Source organism: Citrus sinensis, chromosome 8, assembly GCF_022201045.2.
Source record: "Citrus sinensis cultivar Valencia sweet orange chromosome 8, DVS_A1.0, whole genome shotgun sequence".
In the NCBI taxonomy this organism is placed as follows: domain Eukaryota; kingdom Viridiplantae; phylum Streptophyta; class Magnoliopsida; order Sapindales; family Rutaceae; genus Citrus; species Citrus sinensis.
Window position 1 is genome coordinate 1,698,275 of NC_068563.1, and position 16,129 is coordinate 1,714,403.

General features: G+C 29.8%; 1 protein-coding gene across 11 annotated transcripts; it reads right to left on the reverse strand.

Moving 5' to 3' along the window:
- Positions 1 to 548: 548 nt before the first annotated feature.
- On the reverse strand, positions 549 to 7,219 carry LOC102618843 (inositol-tetrakisphosphate 1-kinase 3). Of its 11 annotated transcripts, none has more exons than XR_001508929.3 (10): positions 6,745 to 7,218; positions 5,305 to 5,386; positions 5,058 to 5,090; positions 2,294 to 2,414; positions 2,086 to 2,178; positions 1,593 to 1,712; positions 1,312 to 1,493; positions 1,167 to 1,222; positions 974 to 1,049; positions 549 to 821 (listed from the first exon to the last, which is right to left on the reverse strand). XR_001508929.3 is itself a non-coding variant. In XM_006486808.4 (10 exons), exons 1-10 carry the CDS (start codon positions 6,918 to 6,920, stop codon positions 724 to 726), a joined length of 1,023 nt encoding a protein of 340 aa, XP_006486871.2. In that variant the 5' UTR covers positions 6,921 to 7,218; the 3' UTR covers positions 549 to 723. The 11 variants fall into 11 exon arrangements, 7 of the variants coding, with proteins under 7 accessions (XP_006486871.2, XP_015388348.2, XP_015388347.2 ...); XR_001508927.3 differs by having other exon boundaries at positions 974 to 1,058; XM_006486808.4 differs by having other exon boundaries at positions 974 to 1,058; positions 1,317 to 1,493; positions 6,763 to 7,218.
- Positions 7,220 to 16,129: the final 8,910 nt, after the last annotated feature.

Below are 16,129 nucleotides of genomic sequence, written 5' to 3' on the forward strand. Positions count from 1 at the left end.
AATAGTCGAGGATACGAGACTTCAATTGAAATGAAAAACTGTCTGGAATTCTCAATTTTTTCACATAAGTCGATTAAAGAGTCAAGGGTACTCGTCCTTAATTTTAACTTTGTCCGAGTATTTATTCAGCAAAAATTCTTGACTTTTTATGAAAGTCTAGTAATTAGTCAAGAATACTCTACTTAAATTAAAATGAAACATTCCTTTTTAATTAAGTCAGATAAAGAGTTGAAGATACTCAGCCTTAATTTAATATTGTCCGAGTGTTCATTCAACAAAAATTCTTGACTTTTCATAAAAATCTGGTAACTAGTCGAAAATACTCAACTTAAATTGAAATAAAAAATTTTCTCAATCTCAACTTAACCTTGCTCGAGTATTCATTTAGTAAAATTTCTCGGCTTTCATGAAAACCTAGTAACTAATCAAGAATATTTAATTAAAATTAAAATGAAAATTTTCCTTTAATTAAGTAGAGTACACTCGACTTCAATTATGTTAGTTATGTCAGAATAGGCTATATAAATGAAAAGGTCCGGCTCACAATATAAATAAATATTAGATTTGACTAAAACTGAATTGAGATCGTTTGTGTACATAGTTGTGGTTAAGCATAAGACGTTTCAAACAAGTTAAAAACAAAATGATCCCTGTCGATTTCTCCCCAAGGAGAACCTTCACCTACAAGAAACATTATAAGACATATACATTAGACTCCAAGATTTAAGCAGCAGTTGCAGGTCTCTTCCTGCACTTGCTCTGCTCTAGGCTCAGTAGAAAATCTGTAAATAGGTGCTCATAATCTGGCATTTTCCCATACCCTGCACGATGGGTTCAAAAAAGCTTTGTTTAACCACAAACAGCCGCCAGCATGATCTCTACAGAACTTAACTGTGAAACTGAATACGCATATAGCTGTATGTTACACCAACAATTGCGTTGAGTGGCTAGATCACACAAGTTTAATACCTACCAGGAAAATAATTGATGTCGATGACATAAAAGACATCTCTCATCCCGTGCTCTCGGATCATATCAATGTTAAACAACTGAAGGCCCTAAAAATGTACAGAGTTAATATAACTAAGAGAAACACGAACAAGAAATATTACACAACTGCTGCCACGTAGCACAAACTAGTGAAAACAGAATACTAATATATTTACCAGCCGACGGCGGAGTTCCCTTGCAAGCCTTTCCAGCAGAGGGCGGGGAGGAAGTTCTGCAACAAGAAAGCCATAATCACCTGATTGAGCAGCTAGGCTGCAAATAAATATTTTGAGCCGCACATACAGAAACGGGGTCAACAACCTCACCAGCAATACCAGGGTCAAGATCTGCATCATCTGCTGAAGCAGCAGCAGATGAAACCCGGGGAAAACGGAACACACCGACAACTTTTGCTAGCTCACGTTTGCTGACATTTGGTAGAGAAAACCGCCTTACTACCTTTATTGTCTCCCCAATAATATAAATCTTGAAGAGAATGCCTCCTACAGTTGGACAAGTAAAACAATTTAATCAAACTACAAAATAAAAAGACAAGACGTTATTGCAATAATAAGGTTCACAAATTAGAAGCCACAGCATACCATGATTTACAAACTCTTGTAGAAGCATGGGAGGTTCAAGTTCGGAAAGGGAGAATCTATCATAAGCAAGAAAAAGTTCGTGCGACTTAGCACTTCCATCCACTACAAGAGGCTTTGCGACTGAAATGATTAATAATAAACACCGAAAATAAGAAATCTATGCTCATGACAGACCATACAACAATAAGTAAAAAAAAAAGAACCGAAAAAGATAATAATAATAATAATTTCAATCATACATGGGCATAAAGAACAATACTTCCACAACAAATTGTGAAATTTCTCACAGCCACAGCATGAGAGCCCAAAAGAAGAAAGGTCATCAGACTTGGGAATCTGGATGAGGTTTAGCAGCCTCACCAATCTGTTCAAACTTAATATTTTAGAAATGTCATGTACCAAGCATCTAGTATCAACACACATAGAATAGAGACAAAAAGCGCCAACTAAACACCAAAACTGAATTCAATACTCGAGAGAAAGAGAAGCATACCAAGTGGCAATTTTAGACCAGCTTCAAAAACTTGATCAGGGATTGATAATGAATCTTTTGTTATGACCATTTGCCTAGGAACACGAACCTTGCCTATAAAAAAGTTATGATCAATGAATTATTTTATCCAAGTAACCTACAGTTTCTAGAAAAATATCAAAAAGGTCACAGAAATGGTTGCTACAGTATAACAGAAAGTGCAAACTACCATTGCAGTCAGACAAGTTAAGATCTGCCACATCCTGAAGCATGGACTGTCGATTGTGTAGATGTTTAATTGCATCTGGTGGATCAAGGATGGTAACTTCTGGATGTTTCTGCCTGTAATCCTTCAACAAGAAAATTACGAATATATATGAGCACACTGCATGAAAGCAATTATAAGGATGTTTTCTGCTTGAACATGTATTTGCAACTATTAATCATAGGAGGTTGCCTACTCCAGCCATTTCCTGAACAATAAACCACAAAAAATGTAATGGCTATTTTAACATCAACACATGATTTGTTAATTGCCATGGCCATAGTAAATGCTTCAGTGAAACTATATAAAACAAAGGAACAAGAATTGCATAACCAGACGGTACTTTTACTTAATGGCCCACAACCTACATTACCTGTTAGTGGATCCAGGTTCCCATCGTGCTGACATTTAAAAATATACAACATACAGGTTCCCAAAACTCCTTTAGAGAAAATATAATAATCAGAAGAAACAAAAATATGTACTGTTTCACATAGGTGTTTCAATTAAGTTGAGAAGTTTGCCATCCATTTAACTACAACATCCTTATGTCGTGTGAAAATAAGTTGGAGAGTTTCATGAAACAGCCAATAAGCATCCCCCCATCCCCCCTCCTCCCTATGAAAGCTCATAGAATAGTAATTAAGTTTGACCATTAATTGAGGAACCATACACAATCAAATCCATATCCAAATGGAACAACAATCAACAGTATTTTATCACAAGTTTTCTCCCATAACATAGAATGCAAAAAACTTTGATTGACGAAGCTGACAGTAACAGTTATGCAACAAGTAACCATCCACTTAATTCCTTTTGATACAACCTGTTATGGTGCGTTTACTTGCTGGAGTGGGAGTGATGGGTGTGAATTCCTCCCACTCCAATGTTTACTTGCACATTTAAGAAGGGGAGAGAGAGTCCCACACCATGGGTCCCACTCATTTTTTGGAATTAGGAGTGGAATACTCACCCCCATGGGGGGAGATGGGAGTGAGAATCGACTCTCTCTTCTTTTTTTATCTTTTCTTTATTAAATATAATATAAAGTAAAATAATGTTACATTTTAAAAAAAATAATAATATCATGGTTATTTAAATAATATTATTATATTATTGAATAATATTATTAAAAATAATAATATTAAACTTATTTGAATATAAGATTATTATATTTAGTTGAAAATAATAATTTACATTGATTCTTAAATTAAAATTACCTAAAAATAATATTATTATACTCATAGACAATTAATAATATTACAATATACTATCTTTATTTGAAAATATAATATTATTATCTTTATTTAATTTTTATTAGTATTATATTTATTTAATATTAATAATTAATAATAATAAATAGTTATTAAAAGAAAATGTTAGTTTTGTATTATATTATTAATAATAACATATCATTTGTGTTGTTATTATCAATAATTTTTAATTTACATAACTAAAATTAAAATTAATAAAAAAATTATGATTTACATAATTAAGAATATTAATAATTATTATTAATTGATATAATTAAATACTTTATTTTACAAATACAATTTTTTAACTTTATAATTAAAAACTACAATTCTTTAAATAAGGGTAAAACTATAATTTAAAACAATTCACTACCAATCCAAGACAAAATAAACAATTAATGAGATTCTAATTCCTATTTATACTCTTATTCCAGTGTAAGTAAACAACCTACTTTCAATCCCACTCCACACCCCCAATACCAGAATTCCAACTCCTTAAGATTCCCACTCCAATCCGAAAAGTAAACGCTATCTTAAAGAAAAGCAAAAAAGGCAGAAGGCATTGAAGTTCACAAGAAGGCCTCAAATGCAGCTCCTAGCTCTTCGTACCTAGATGTAGAAGGAAGTTTTACAACCAGGAGTATACTTTTTCTAAGATCCGGAAACAAGCCAACATATAATCAAACATTTAATGCATAGTCCTGAAGCCATGTAACAGAATAAAATGGTTCAAATTTTCTTTAATTAATAAAGCTTCCCTCGTACCATCAAGGTTTAACTAAAATAAAAGTCAATCTATTTTCTTTGGATACCAGTGTACAGTATTTCTTGCAGTAAAAGACCTGCACTGCAAAGCTGAGTACATACCGAGGACATATGGCTTGGAAGATGAGGCATAAATTCTAATTTCATTTGTCATATACTCAACAAACATGACAAAGAATCAGACGCAAAACCAGCTGATTTGGTATTTACAAAGTCAGTTGAAAACATGACCGAACATAGATTAAGCTCTTCTTGTCAATCACAATACCAACATATAATTAAACTAAATGAACCATCTATTTCCAACTAAGTCAATGAGACCCTAAAAGAACTTCAAAAAATCAACATCTTGTTTTTGGATTGTTATTAATAAAAATACCCAGCTCATCAACATCTAAACAAATCATCTAGATTAATAAAAAATGTAAAATCCTCACTTAATAGCATTTTCGAGTGACCGATTTCAACTGTCTGATCATCATTCATGATAAGGTGAGCAATCTCCGTAAATTATTCCAGAAAAAAAATAAATTTTAAGGGTCGGGAAATTTTGTTGTTCAACCAATCACTGTTAGTTCATACATTCTCAAGCATGAATCGATGGCATAACTTTATGTTATTTCATAAGTTGCAAGTCAAAAGCACCACAACCACAGGTTGTATTTCTACAAGAAGTTAAGAGCAGAATCACGAAGTATATATGTACAAACCTCAATGATCTCGCACCACTCCATTCCTGACAACTGGAAAAATATAAGGTTCATCAGATATTCCAAATCTTAAACACGTATTCCAATTACAAACAAAAGAAATATGCATACCTAAGGACAGATACAAATTCAAAATCACACAAATAGAGTCAGCCTCCAACAAAACGAGAAAAAAAAAATTGAGCAAAAAGTGATTTTTGAAAAAGATATTTGTTGGAGTCTCCGTGAAAAAAAGATCAACACCCACCTTGTGCAAGACAACATCAAAAGGCCCTTGATCTGACAGTGGCCTGTTCTGATCAATGGCAACAAAACTTATTCCCTTATTTCTGCACCAAGCAAAAATATAAATCATTGATTGTTATTGGCTGTCTAAATTAATAGGCAACATTCTGTGAAGTTAATCAATCAAAGTAATTAACTTTATCTAACTTCACACTCAGAATAAACAACTCACTAAATTTTTTCTCTTTCTCAAAACTCAAAAGAACGTAGTAAAAACCAAGTGCAAGAAAATGTTTATCAACAAAACAGCAGAAAAGACTTCCTAGTAATTACTGCTCCAAAGTTAAAAGCATAAAACTAGTTAACTAAAATCCTTTGTCTTATGTAAATCAAGAAAATCTTAAAGAACTTTAATGCAACGTTTAAACATGTCAAGTTCTTCGAGGAAGATCCATCACCTCCGTCGCCATGATTGAACGTTATAACGCTACATAGTACAAGGTCAAAATTTATATCATGTGACTATGATTTGCACCAGTTTAGGTCTCACCATCATTCAAACACATGGTATACATTAATTGAGAACTTGTAACAATTTAATACTCTGGTGATACAAAATCATCACTATTTATGACTATATTCAGACACAAAAGATCCATAACAAAAATTGCAAGAGAAATAGAAAATTCATATACTACAAAACCGAGTGAGGATCTGAACTAAAGGTCAGGTTGATTTTCATATTCTAGAAAACATCATTTACATTGAATTTAGGGACACATTGACAAAAGAACTATTCTTAGTTACAAGGAAATACAAAACTATTAAGTAAAATATGATTTTCAACTAAAGAACAAAGCATCAGGCACTGACTTTATAATCTTCACTAAGACTAATCCAAAGGGTATATATGGTGGAATATTCCCACATAAAAATGAGGAAAAATATTCAAGATTCTTGATACCCCTAAGCAAAGCATAACTGATAAGTCCAGCAAAAACAGTTGCCAAAGATTTATTTGTGGAATCAATCACTAATTTTTTAAATATGCACTACAATTTCACAACTAAAGAAAAGGACACCAAATCACCTTTGCAAAAAGTAGTTTTGCCATGACCATATCAAACACAGCTCAAACCAAAAGACACTACGAAATATATAGCAATCCTTATATTCAGATAACCATAAACATACATAACTGAAAAGAAATAAATAAATAAATCAGAAACACCAAATAAATTATAATTCATAATAATAAAAATGACACGAAAAATAATTCTTAAACTCTTTGGCAACCCATAAACTTGTCAAATCACAGAGATTTCACTAGTTATAGAGCAACCCGCATGAAAAAATATCACAACAAAACCCACGAAACTCAAAAATCATAATTAACAATAAACATAGTATCTAGTACATTACACAACAGTACAAACAAAATGACTAGAATGGATATTTTTACGTGTGTGTTAATATATACCGAGCTAAAATTTCAAGCTTTGGTTGCAAGAAACTTTTTTTCTTCTTGGAAGTCAAAGCATAACCAACAACCAGCCTCTCTGGCTGTAAAACCCCACTCTGTTTCTCTTCTTCATCTTCTTCGTCTTCCTTGTGAGAAATTTCCCCGTTCAACCTCATGCCACTTGTTTTCCTTATCCAAACACCCTAATCACTCAATCAAGAATCAATCTTTCTCCTTCTATGCTTATATGAGAAAGATTGATTCTAATCTTTTTGTTAGCCCACTTATATGAGAAGAAAATACGTATAGAGACACGGATTGTGGGTCTATATATGCAGAATTTATAAAATTTTCGAGTGGGATTTTGCTAAGTAATATTCAATATTCGGTTTTTGCGCAGTAAGGAAGAGAGAGTGTTTGTTATCTTGAGTTTTTGTAATTAGCAAATGTAAAAGGTTACGCTCTGCTCTGCTCTGCTCTGCTGTATTTATAGGAGTAAACAAGAAGATATGGAAACTCCTCCTCGGCTCATTATTCTTTTTCCATTTTTGCCCCTCATTTTTTTTTATAAAACTTCCAACTCTTTTTTATTTCTCCATTAATTCAATTTGATTTTTTTTTTTTTTTTTTTATAGAATGTATAGCATTATCCGGAGGCTATCAAGCATAGTTAAAAATTTTATTTAATTCTACTAAGAGCCTAAAATATCATAACTCTAGTTTAATCTTCTACTAAATATGGCTAATAAATTTGTGTCAAATACGAACAGAATTTACCTTGTATTTTTAAATAAAAAATAAATTTCTCTGTGATGCTATATGTATTTTTACAATATTAATGACGGGATTATTGTGGACCTTTGAATTTAAGTGTTTTAATGCTAACCATTCATCTAATATAATTTAATATAATGACAAATAATTAATTAACTAATTAAAAAGTTCTAATTTCTTTAAGCATCCACTTTTTATTAAAAAAGTTTCATCAATTAAAAAACTTCTTATCTTCTAAATAGCTAGATAATTACCAATATAAATATTATTAATCTAAAAAAAACTAACTAATTACATCCAATCAATATCTAGCAATGCATTTAGAATAATGCACAAGTAAATTACTTAGACTTCAGCACCCGTGAGGGAAAAGACTAAGGTTCTTTGACAATGACACAAAATATTTTTTGTTTGTAGAATCGAATCTATCATTCCTATTTGATTGCCAGAGTAGATCTCTTGTTGTGTAAACATTGTAATTTAAGCTAACAAAATAGGTCACCAAATCATGTTAGTGTCATATTAGCTTCATGTCGTATCAAATTTAGGTTGACCCAAACACAATCCGTTTAATAATCGTATCAAAATATTAATATCCAAACTTAATATGGAAAATAAATGGTTTATCTAATAACCCACTTAATTTCTATTTATTTAACAAAATTTACATAAAATATTTACATAATATTACACATAGCTCCCAAAATATTACTTATTTGCATTATTGAAGGTCTAAATCTATATAAAATTTAATAAATGACTCAGTATATGTCCATCCTCCCCCCCCCCCAAAAAGAGAATCATGTCTAATATTTCACTTTTAATGACAAGAATGTAGAAATTAATTTAAGATAGAAAATATAATTGTATCATTAGTCGGGTAAATAGGTCAAAAACTTTAATTCTAACTAGACGCGGAAAAAATATGTGTCGACTCGGATCTAACCCATTTAATAACCATGTAAAATTTGACGATATATACTCATTTTATTCGTGTCGTGTTCAGGTAATTAAGTTATGTTAAATTTTGCTAGATCTACTTGAAATAGGTCTCTTGTTGTTGTGCAAGCATGGCAAATAACTACCATTTATTCCACAAATATGTGGTTAAATATATAATAATGTAATTTATATCAACTTAAGAGTTGCTCTCAATAACCTAAAAATATTTGATAATTAAGGGGCTGATCGATATTGTTTCGCACTTGATATTTTCTTTTCTTTTTTTTTAAGGATTCAAGTGTTCGGCGAACTTTATCCATAAATTGTAAAACACAAAATCCAGATTCTATTTGATAATTATAAATCACAAAACAGCTTTTGACACGTTTTCTCAGTTCTCTAAAAGGAAATATATTATGAAATAAATAAAAAAAACAGTATTTGATGTGATTTCTAAGAAATTATAATAAATTGATTTTTTATCTCACCAACTGTCATCCCTCGCATCACTCATAATCTTTGTCTCTCCTCAGCCGCAATTTTTTTTTTTTCTTTCAAAGTTTCAGGCTTTCAGCTCCAATCGTTCATCTCCCTCCCTTGCCAAAACAAATTATATAAACCCACCTCTTATTATTATTATTTTTTTGTATTCCCCAACAGAGAACCACATACATAGGTGTTATTTTCTTTTAATTTTGTTTAAATTATCATACTTTTTTTTTTTTTGGCTCATCAACGCTTCATATCTTAGGCTAAGTAAGAATGTCAAATCTGCAAAAGCAACAAAGTACAATTTCTTTTACTTCTTTCTTTTTCCCCCTCCAAAATTGTCATTAGATTTTGGGACATGGACTAGCAAAATTATTATTATATCCTAAGTACTTGAGAACTGAGTCGATCAATATATGAATTTATTTATTTTTTCTAAGTTCTTTTCATTTGATATAATATTATAAGTATGATTTAATTATTTAGTAAAAATTGTTTCTAAATATGATACTACCGAACACATATTTATTGTTTTATCATTCTCCATTATATCTACCGAATACACAATATTATTTTTAATTTTAAAATACAGTATATAAAAAATGATATCAAACACATATATGAATTTGAAATACAACAGGTGTAAAACACTATTTTTATTCTCATTTTTATCTTCAGAAAATATTAATTCATAAACAATATCAAATAGACCCTGAACTACACTTAGATTATTAAAAATAACTCTTATATGGAAATAAATTACATTATTACGTAACTTAATAAGAAAGTTTCACTGCAATTTGAAAAATAGTATTGAATGTAACCTATATATACCATTTGCCCCATGTTGTTTTTATAATAGCTAATAACCCTATTGACAACATAAGTTTACAATATTACTCGTATTTTCAAATACATTTTTTATTTATATTTGTTATAGATTAAATAAATCACCTGAATGGAAATTAAAATAAAAAATTAAGTATTAAAAATAAGAAATATAGTTTTGATATGAAAAAAACTAATAATAAAATATCCTTTTTCGTACTTTTTTGTTTTATAAATATTTTCTTATAATAAACAACTAAGAAAAATATTATAAAATGATAAAAATTTTATTATAAGGAAACTTGAATGATAAATAAAAAATTATTATAAAATAAATAATAAAATATTTTTCTTGTACTTCTTACATTTAATTTTAAATATTATAAAATATTTACTAGAAGAAAATGTTTACAAAATAAAAAAGTACAAGAAAAAATTTTATCATTAATTCTTTTGTTCACATCAAAACATATATTTATTGTTTTTAATACTTATTTTTTATTCAGTTTCTATTCATATGATTTGTTTAATTTATAATAAATATAAATAAAAGTGTATTTAAAAATATGAGTAATATTGTAAATTAATGATATCAGATAAGTTATTGACTATTATAAAAACAAAACGGGATAAATGATATTTATTAATTATAGTGGGGAGGCAATTGGCATCTCCCTAAAAGTTTTACCAAAAGCATTTGTCTCTAAGAATCTCATTTGACATTCTACAACTTTAAAATATCCAGTATTATAATATTTTTTAACCAAATATTATAAGATATTGAGGCATTTGTAATAGGATCCAGCTAATATTATCAAAATGAAAAACTTTTTAGTATTTATATTTTATCAAATATTGTAAGATAATTAGTAAAAATTTAACTGACTTTAAAGGTATTTTGCATATTAATTAGTTGTGCATCCATACAAATTGGCATGATATGATAACAATTATTTGTATATATTCACTGATATTAATTGTCATTGTAGCTACCAAGGTTTTGGGCTCATGGTACTTGTTGCCCTCAACAATTATTAAGAGTAAATATCTTGTGAAATATGAAGGTAGATGTCTCGCTATTAATTAGTGTTGGTTTTTAAATTATACTCTCGATACACTTTTGGAAATTGAAATATATATAAATTGTAACAATTAAAAAATAAATAACATGATATGATACGACCTTTGAATCTTTCACTTCCCGCACAGCATTTCTAGCTAAACATGTTGGCTTCGAAACGTCACAGTCTCATATTAATAAAAAGAAAAAAAAAATCCTTTGAAGAAGTCCTCTTAATCTTTTAAAATGATGCTTTTGTCAAAATTTGAAATCCATCCTTTTCGATCAAACTACTTTTGGGAAATTTCTTAAGCAATTTGTACAAAATCTACAACATCATAAATGTAATTGAAGACAAACAATGACAGCCTAGATTTATAATTCTTAATGATGTTCCATATATTTTCTAGCTAAGCATAGAATATGCTTGTGTTAATAATAATAATAATAATAATAATAACAACAACAACAGTTGAAAAAGTGCTAAAAAAATAGCATAGAATTTGATTGGAGTTTGGCAAATTAGCCTAGTGATTTAACCTATAATTTACCGCTAAATAAGGTAGTCAAGAGATATAACAATGTTAAATATTTTGTCCAATCAAACTTTCTTTCAATTCTCCCCATAAGGTATTGTTGAATCGCTAAACGCATTATTTACTTAATTTTTTTATGACATTTCTAATGTGGGTGTGAGTAAATTTTTGTGTTAAACACACTTTAAAATATTACCCATCTATCGCTTTTCTCATTTCACATTTCTTTATTCTCCCAATGACATATTTCTACTTTTGCATGTTTATCCCCACTTAAACTCATATCTTAAAATATGGAGTTCGAGTCTCAAGGGCAACTCTGGTTTGAATGAAAATAAATTTTGTTGGAATTTATATATTAAACACTCTTAAAAGTAGGTGCAATTTCTAATAGATAATGTCAATGTTCTTGCAAATCAGACTTAAAAGATGTTATTGAGAATTACCTAATTCATTAGAGGCTTTAACACGATATTATGGTAATCAATAAAAATCATCATATGATCCAAAGTGCATATCTAACTTAAAGATGTTATATATTTAGAATTACTTAATTAAATAGAAATTTTAATATGATTTTGTTAATTAAGTTAAGGAGAGCCTCTAAGTTACATGTAATGTAACTTACACCCACTCAAATGAACAGTAGGTGGTGTGGGATCCACTCACTGTTCATATGAGTAGCGTAAGTTACATTATATATAACTTAGTACTTGCCTTAAGCTAAGTCATATCATTTGTATTCATACGGTCCTAGAAACTTTAATATTATTATACGTAACGAGCCAATTATGTTTAACTATTCAATCAATTTTCTTTGGTGATCTCCCCAAGTTTGGTGTACCCAAATACTCGTTCGCATCCTTTTGTTCTCAACACTTTTTCTCTTCCCCACGACAATTACATTGAGTAATTGCTGAAATTTTTTATTCAAAACAAACAAAAGGGAAAAGGCAAAAGTTAATCAAATCGCCATTTCCAAGCAAAGGGATCGATTGTAAATTTATGTGTTGTATATTGTGTTCGTACACCAACTAGCTTGCATGTAATCACGCGCACTAAATTAATTGAAAATTATTTGTCCATTAATGACTGGTACTTAGTGATCATCTAAAATGATGTCATTGATTTACGTTGAAGTTAACAACTTAAGATATCATCTGATTACTTGAGATAATCAGAAGTCAGAGGCCAAAATAATTCTTTTTTCAAAAAAAAAAAAAAAAAAGAATCTCATTTCTTAAATGATTTTAAGTGTGGAATGGAGGGGGTAATTTGGTCCCTTTAAGCCTTAATAAAGCTCCGTCCCTATAGGTTTGGTTTAAGGCACTAATCTGTTTACGATTATATTAATCGGCATTGTAAAACATGTGGACGTTCTGATAATTTAATTTTTGTTAGTCTGAAAATGCAATTATGCTTCTTTTTTAAATCTTTTTTGAGCCGTCAAAGAAGAAGAAGAAGAAGCAATTAGAATTTATTTTTAGAAAAGCAAACGGCCGAAAGCATTCATCAAAATCATTCGCTAAGAGGTGCTTCTAAAAGTCTAAACCGACCAAAATTCCTGAAAGTAAAAACTTTCGAGATTCTGCTTTCGAACATCTGTAGACCACATTTAATTTTAGGCTAAATGAATTAAATTACCTGCCCTATCTAGAATTAGTGGCATCGTAAAGGAAAAATCTATCCCCTTTAATAATTATTAGCTGAAATATCTAATCCCCACTGCTCAAATGATTGAACTTTTTGAATAATTGTACAAATTTTGACACGTTTTATATTATAGCTACTAAATGCACAAAACGTTGTAAATGTAAAATGTGTTTCGCACATTTCACTTTCGGAAAATGTCGTGTCTGCAGCAGCTTGGTCGGCAAACCCAGTGGTGGTAACACGTATGTTTCATCTCTTATGATTCAATGTCAGTTGCTAAATCACTCATTGCTTGGTTTACTCGGACATGAACTCATGATCGGAAACACTCAATACAATCTGGACTTTTCTTATTGTCTCTGCAGGCCAGTTATAATGCTTAGAGACAAGGGATATTTTGTGATGTGGCATGTACAATAAATAATACTTTTAATGCATATGTAAAGATAGGTAACTGATAAGCTATGATATTATGTTAATGGCGTTTAGATCAAAAGAGAATTCCAATCCAATTTTTATGACTTGACGAAACACGAGATGGAAGAAATGTACAATGAACTAATCGCTCGGTGTTGGCGGAAGAGGCTATATAAATTATAAATGTTTTTTTGAGTTTTTAAAGTTTTTGAATTAGCTAGGTATGTTCATTCTTGCTATAATTATCATGGAAACTGATAATTTTTTCTGTTTGATTAAATTGGATCATAATTGAAAAAGTGAATTGAAACACTTCAAAAAAGAATAATGTGAACCGGAGTTACTGTTTATGTATGCGAATTCTGAAGTGTAGATATTCATATTTCATGCAATACAAATTGATATATATGCCATAAAAATCTTTTGTGGACATTAGAAATTCTACGTTAGTTAAGAAAAATTCTATTGCAACTTGGGATATGCATATGTTTTATGTCGAAAAACTATAAGATATATAAATGGATATAATTATATTTTTTAAATAAAAATGTATATATTATGTCATGTTATCACTAATTAGTTGTATTGCCTTTTATTTGATACAACGAAAGTGTTCACATCCGCATTTTAGAGAATATATATGGACACGTGTAGGCATTAAAGATAAACTAACTGGTTATATAAATGTGTGTGTATGTCTGTGCGAATGAGTGTGTGTGTATATAACCATATACTAAAATAAACACGTATCATGGGTGTAGTGTAGGTAATACTTTAGTATTCATAATATAATGTTATATGTTATTTTCTAAAAAAAATATTATTTATTACAAAATGTAAGTCATTTTATCAACGTATTGACAAACAAGTAGTACAACGCTAACATATGACGTGCATTTTGGTTTCGAGCAATGTTTGGTATTTTAACATTTAAGTCCTAATTTAAATTGCAATTGTTGTGGCATTTATCTATTAAATGGTGGTTAAGTAATTTTATAATTTACGAAATCGAACATATCAAATTAAGACTTAAATATGAATATCCTTAATATTATTGTTTTACTTTTTATCTGTAAAAAATAAAAAATAAAAAATAAAAAAAATCAAGAGTGGACCACCTGACGAAAACAAATATCAACACCCTTCCAACCTGAACCGCAAAACGAAAACAAGAATGGACCTCTCAAAGCTTGAGTGCGTAGCATTAGATTTAGGGACCATCTGACGGACACCACACAGATCCTGAATTGTTTCCTGTCCGTGCGTCGTGGGCCATACGTCCTCCTTTTTATGCTTTAACTAATAAATAAATTATAATACCCAAATTATCCTTATCCTTGTAGTCAAAACAAACAGCAATGTTTCTTTTTTTTTCAAATACTGAGTTAGGAAAATGGCAAATTTGTCCCTGTATCAGTGTATCTTGTGTCGAATGTGACAGAATCACTAAAGTAAGAATAAAAATAATTCATGCAGCTGCCCAAAAGATGTGTAATTCCAGCAGAGGAGTAGTGATCAATATATTGTCACATCGAAATGCATATATAAAAGAGAAAGCAGAATCGTCCATTGCACGCTGACAGCTGACCCAGCCACCGACGGCCAAATTTGCCGATTCCATACCTAACCCACTATGCGTGCAAGTATGAAATCAAAGATCTGCCTTCAAAAAGCATGTGATTGTTACAGCTACCAAGACATTGTAGCAGACATGTGCTACAATGCATGTGCATTTATCAATTATTTTTTATTCACGTGCATTTATTTTTTATTCATAAATAAAAAAAACCCGGGCCAAGTCTTAACTTTTTTGCTAAATTTTTATCCAGGGCCAACACATGTAAACTTTGTAATTTGGGTCCATAACTAGGCCCACTCCTTACGGGCCGGACTTTTTTACCACTCCTAAATATAATGCTGTACAGTTAATACAATATAATATAATATAAATGCACCCATAAGCTCTAGTTTTTGAACGGGTAAAAGCTTGTTTAGTCCCTATATTATGAGGTTAGTGTCCATTTAGTCCCTATATTTTTAAAAACACCTCAAAACGTCCCTGCTACTAAATATTGACACTTATGCCATTATTTTTTATTATTTTTAACTTGCTTTTACAATATTACATTTTTACATTAATATTTCTTTTTTGGATATTAATAAAAAATTAAATTATCAAATTAAACTCAAAAATAAAATAAAAACAAAAAAGGTATATATTAATTTTTGTGGAATCTCACGTATGTCTAAAAAATTAATATCGTAAAAAATTACATTATCAATTTTTTTTAGAAAAATTAATATTTTAACTCAAGAGTGTGTTCCACAAAAATTAATATATATTTTTTTATTTAATTTTATTTTTTGGTGTTAAACTAGTAATTTATTTTTTTTCTTTTTAATAATGTCTAAAAAAATTATTATAATAGGGTTATTTTTTTCTTTTTAATAATGTCTAAAAAATTATTATAATAGGGCAATATTATAAAAATAAGTTAAAAGGAACAAAAGATAATGGCAAAAGTGTCAATAATTTAATGGTAGGGATGATTTGAGGTATTTTTAAAAATATAGGGACTAAACGGGCACTAACTTCAAAATATAGGGACTAAACGAGCTTTTACCCGTTTTTGAACTACAAAACCCTGTAATGAATACATGAAAATGACAACACAGCTGATAAAGC

Excerpts from the sequence above, each read along its gene's own strand:
- LOC102618843 (XM_015532861.3), bottom strand. The coding sequence starts at position 6,920 with ATGAGGTTGAACGGGGAAATTTCTCACAAGGAAGACGAAGAAGATGAA. Across the intron at positions 5,387-6,744 it reads CGGTATATATTAACACACAC|AAATAAGGGAATAAGTTTTG; the intron begins GTAAAAATATCC and ends TGCTTGGTGCAG. Across the intron at positions 1,223-1,316 it reads TCTTGACCCTGGTATTGCTG|AACTTCCTCCCCGCCCTCTG; the intron begins GTGAGGTTGTTG and ends TTCTTGTTGCAG.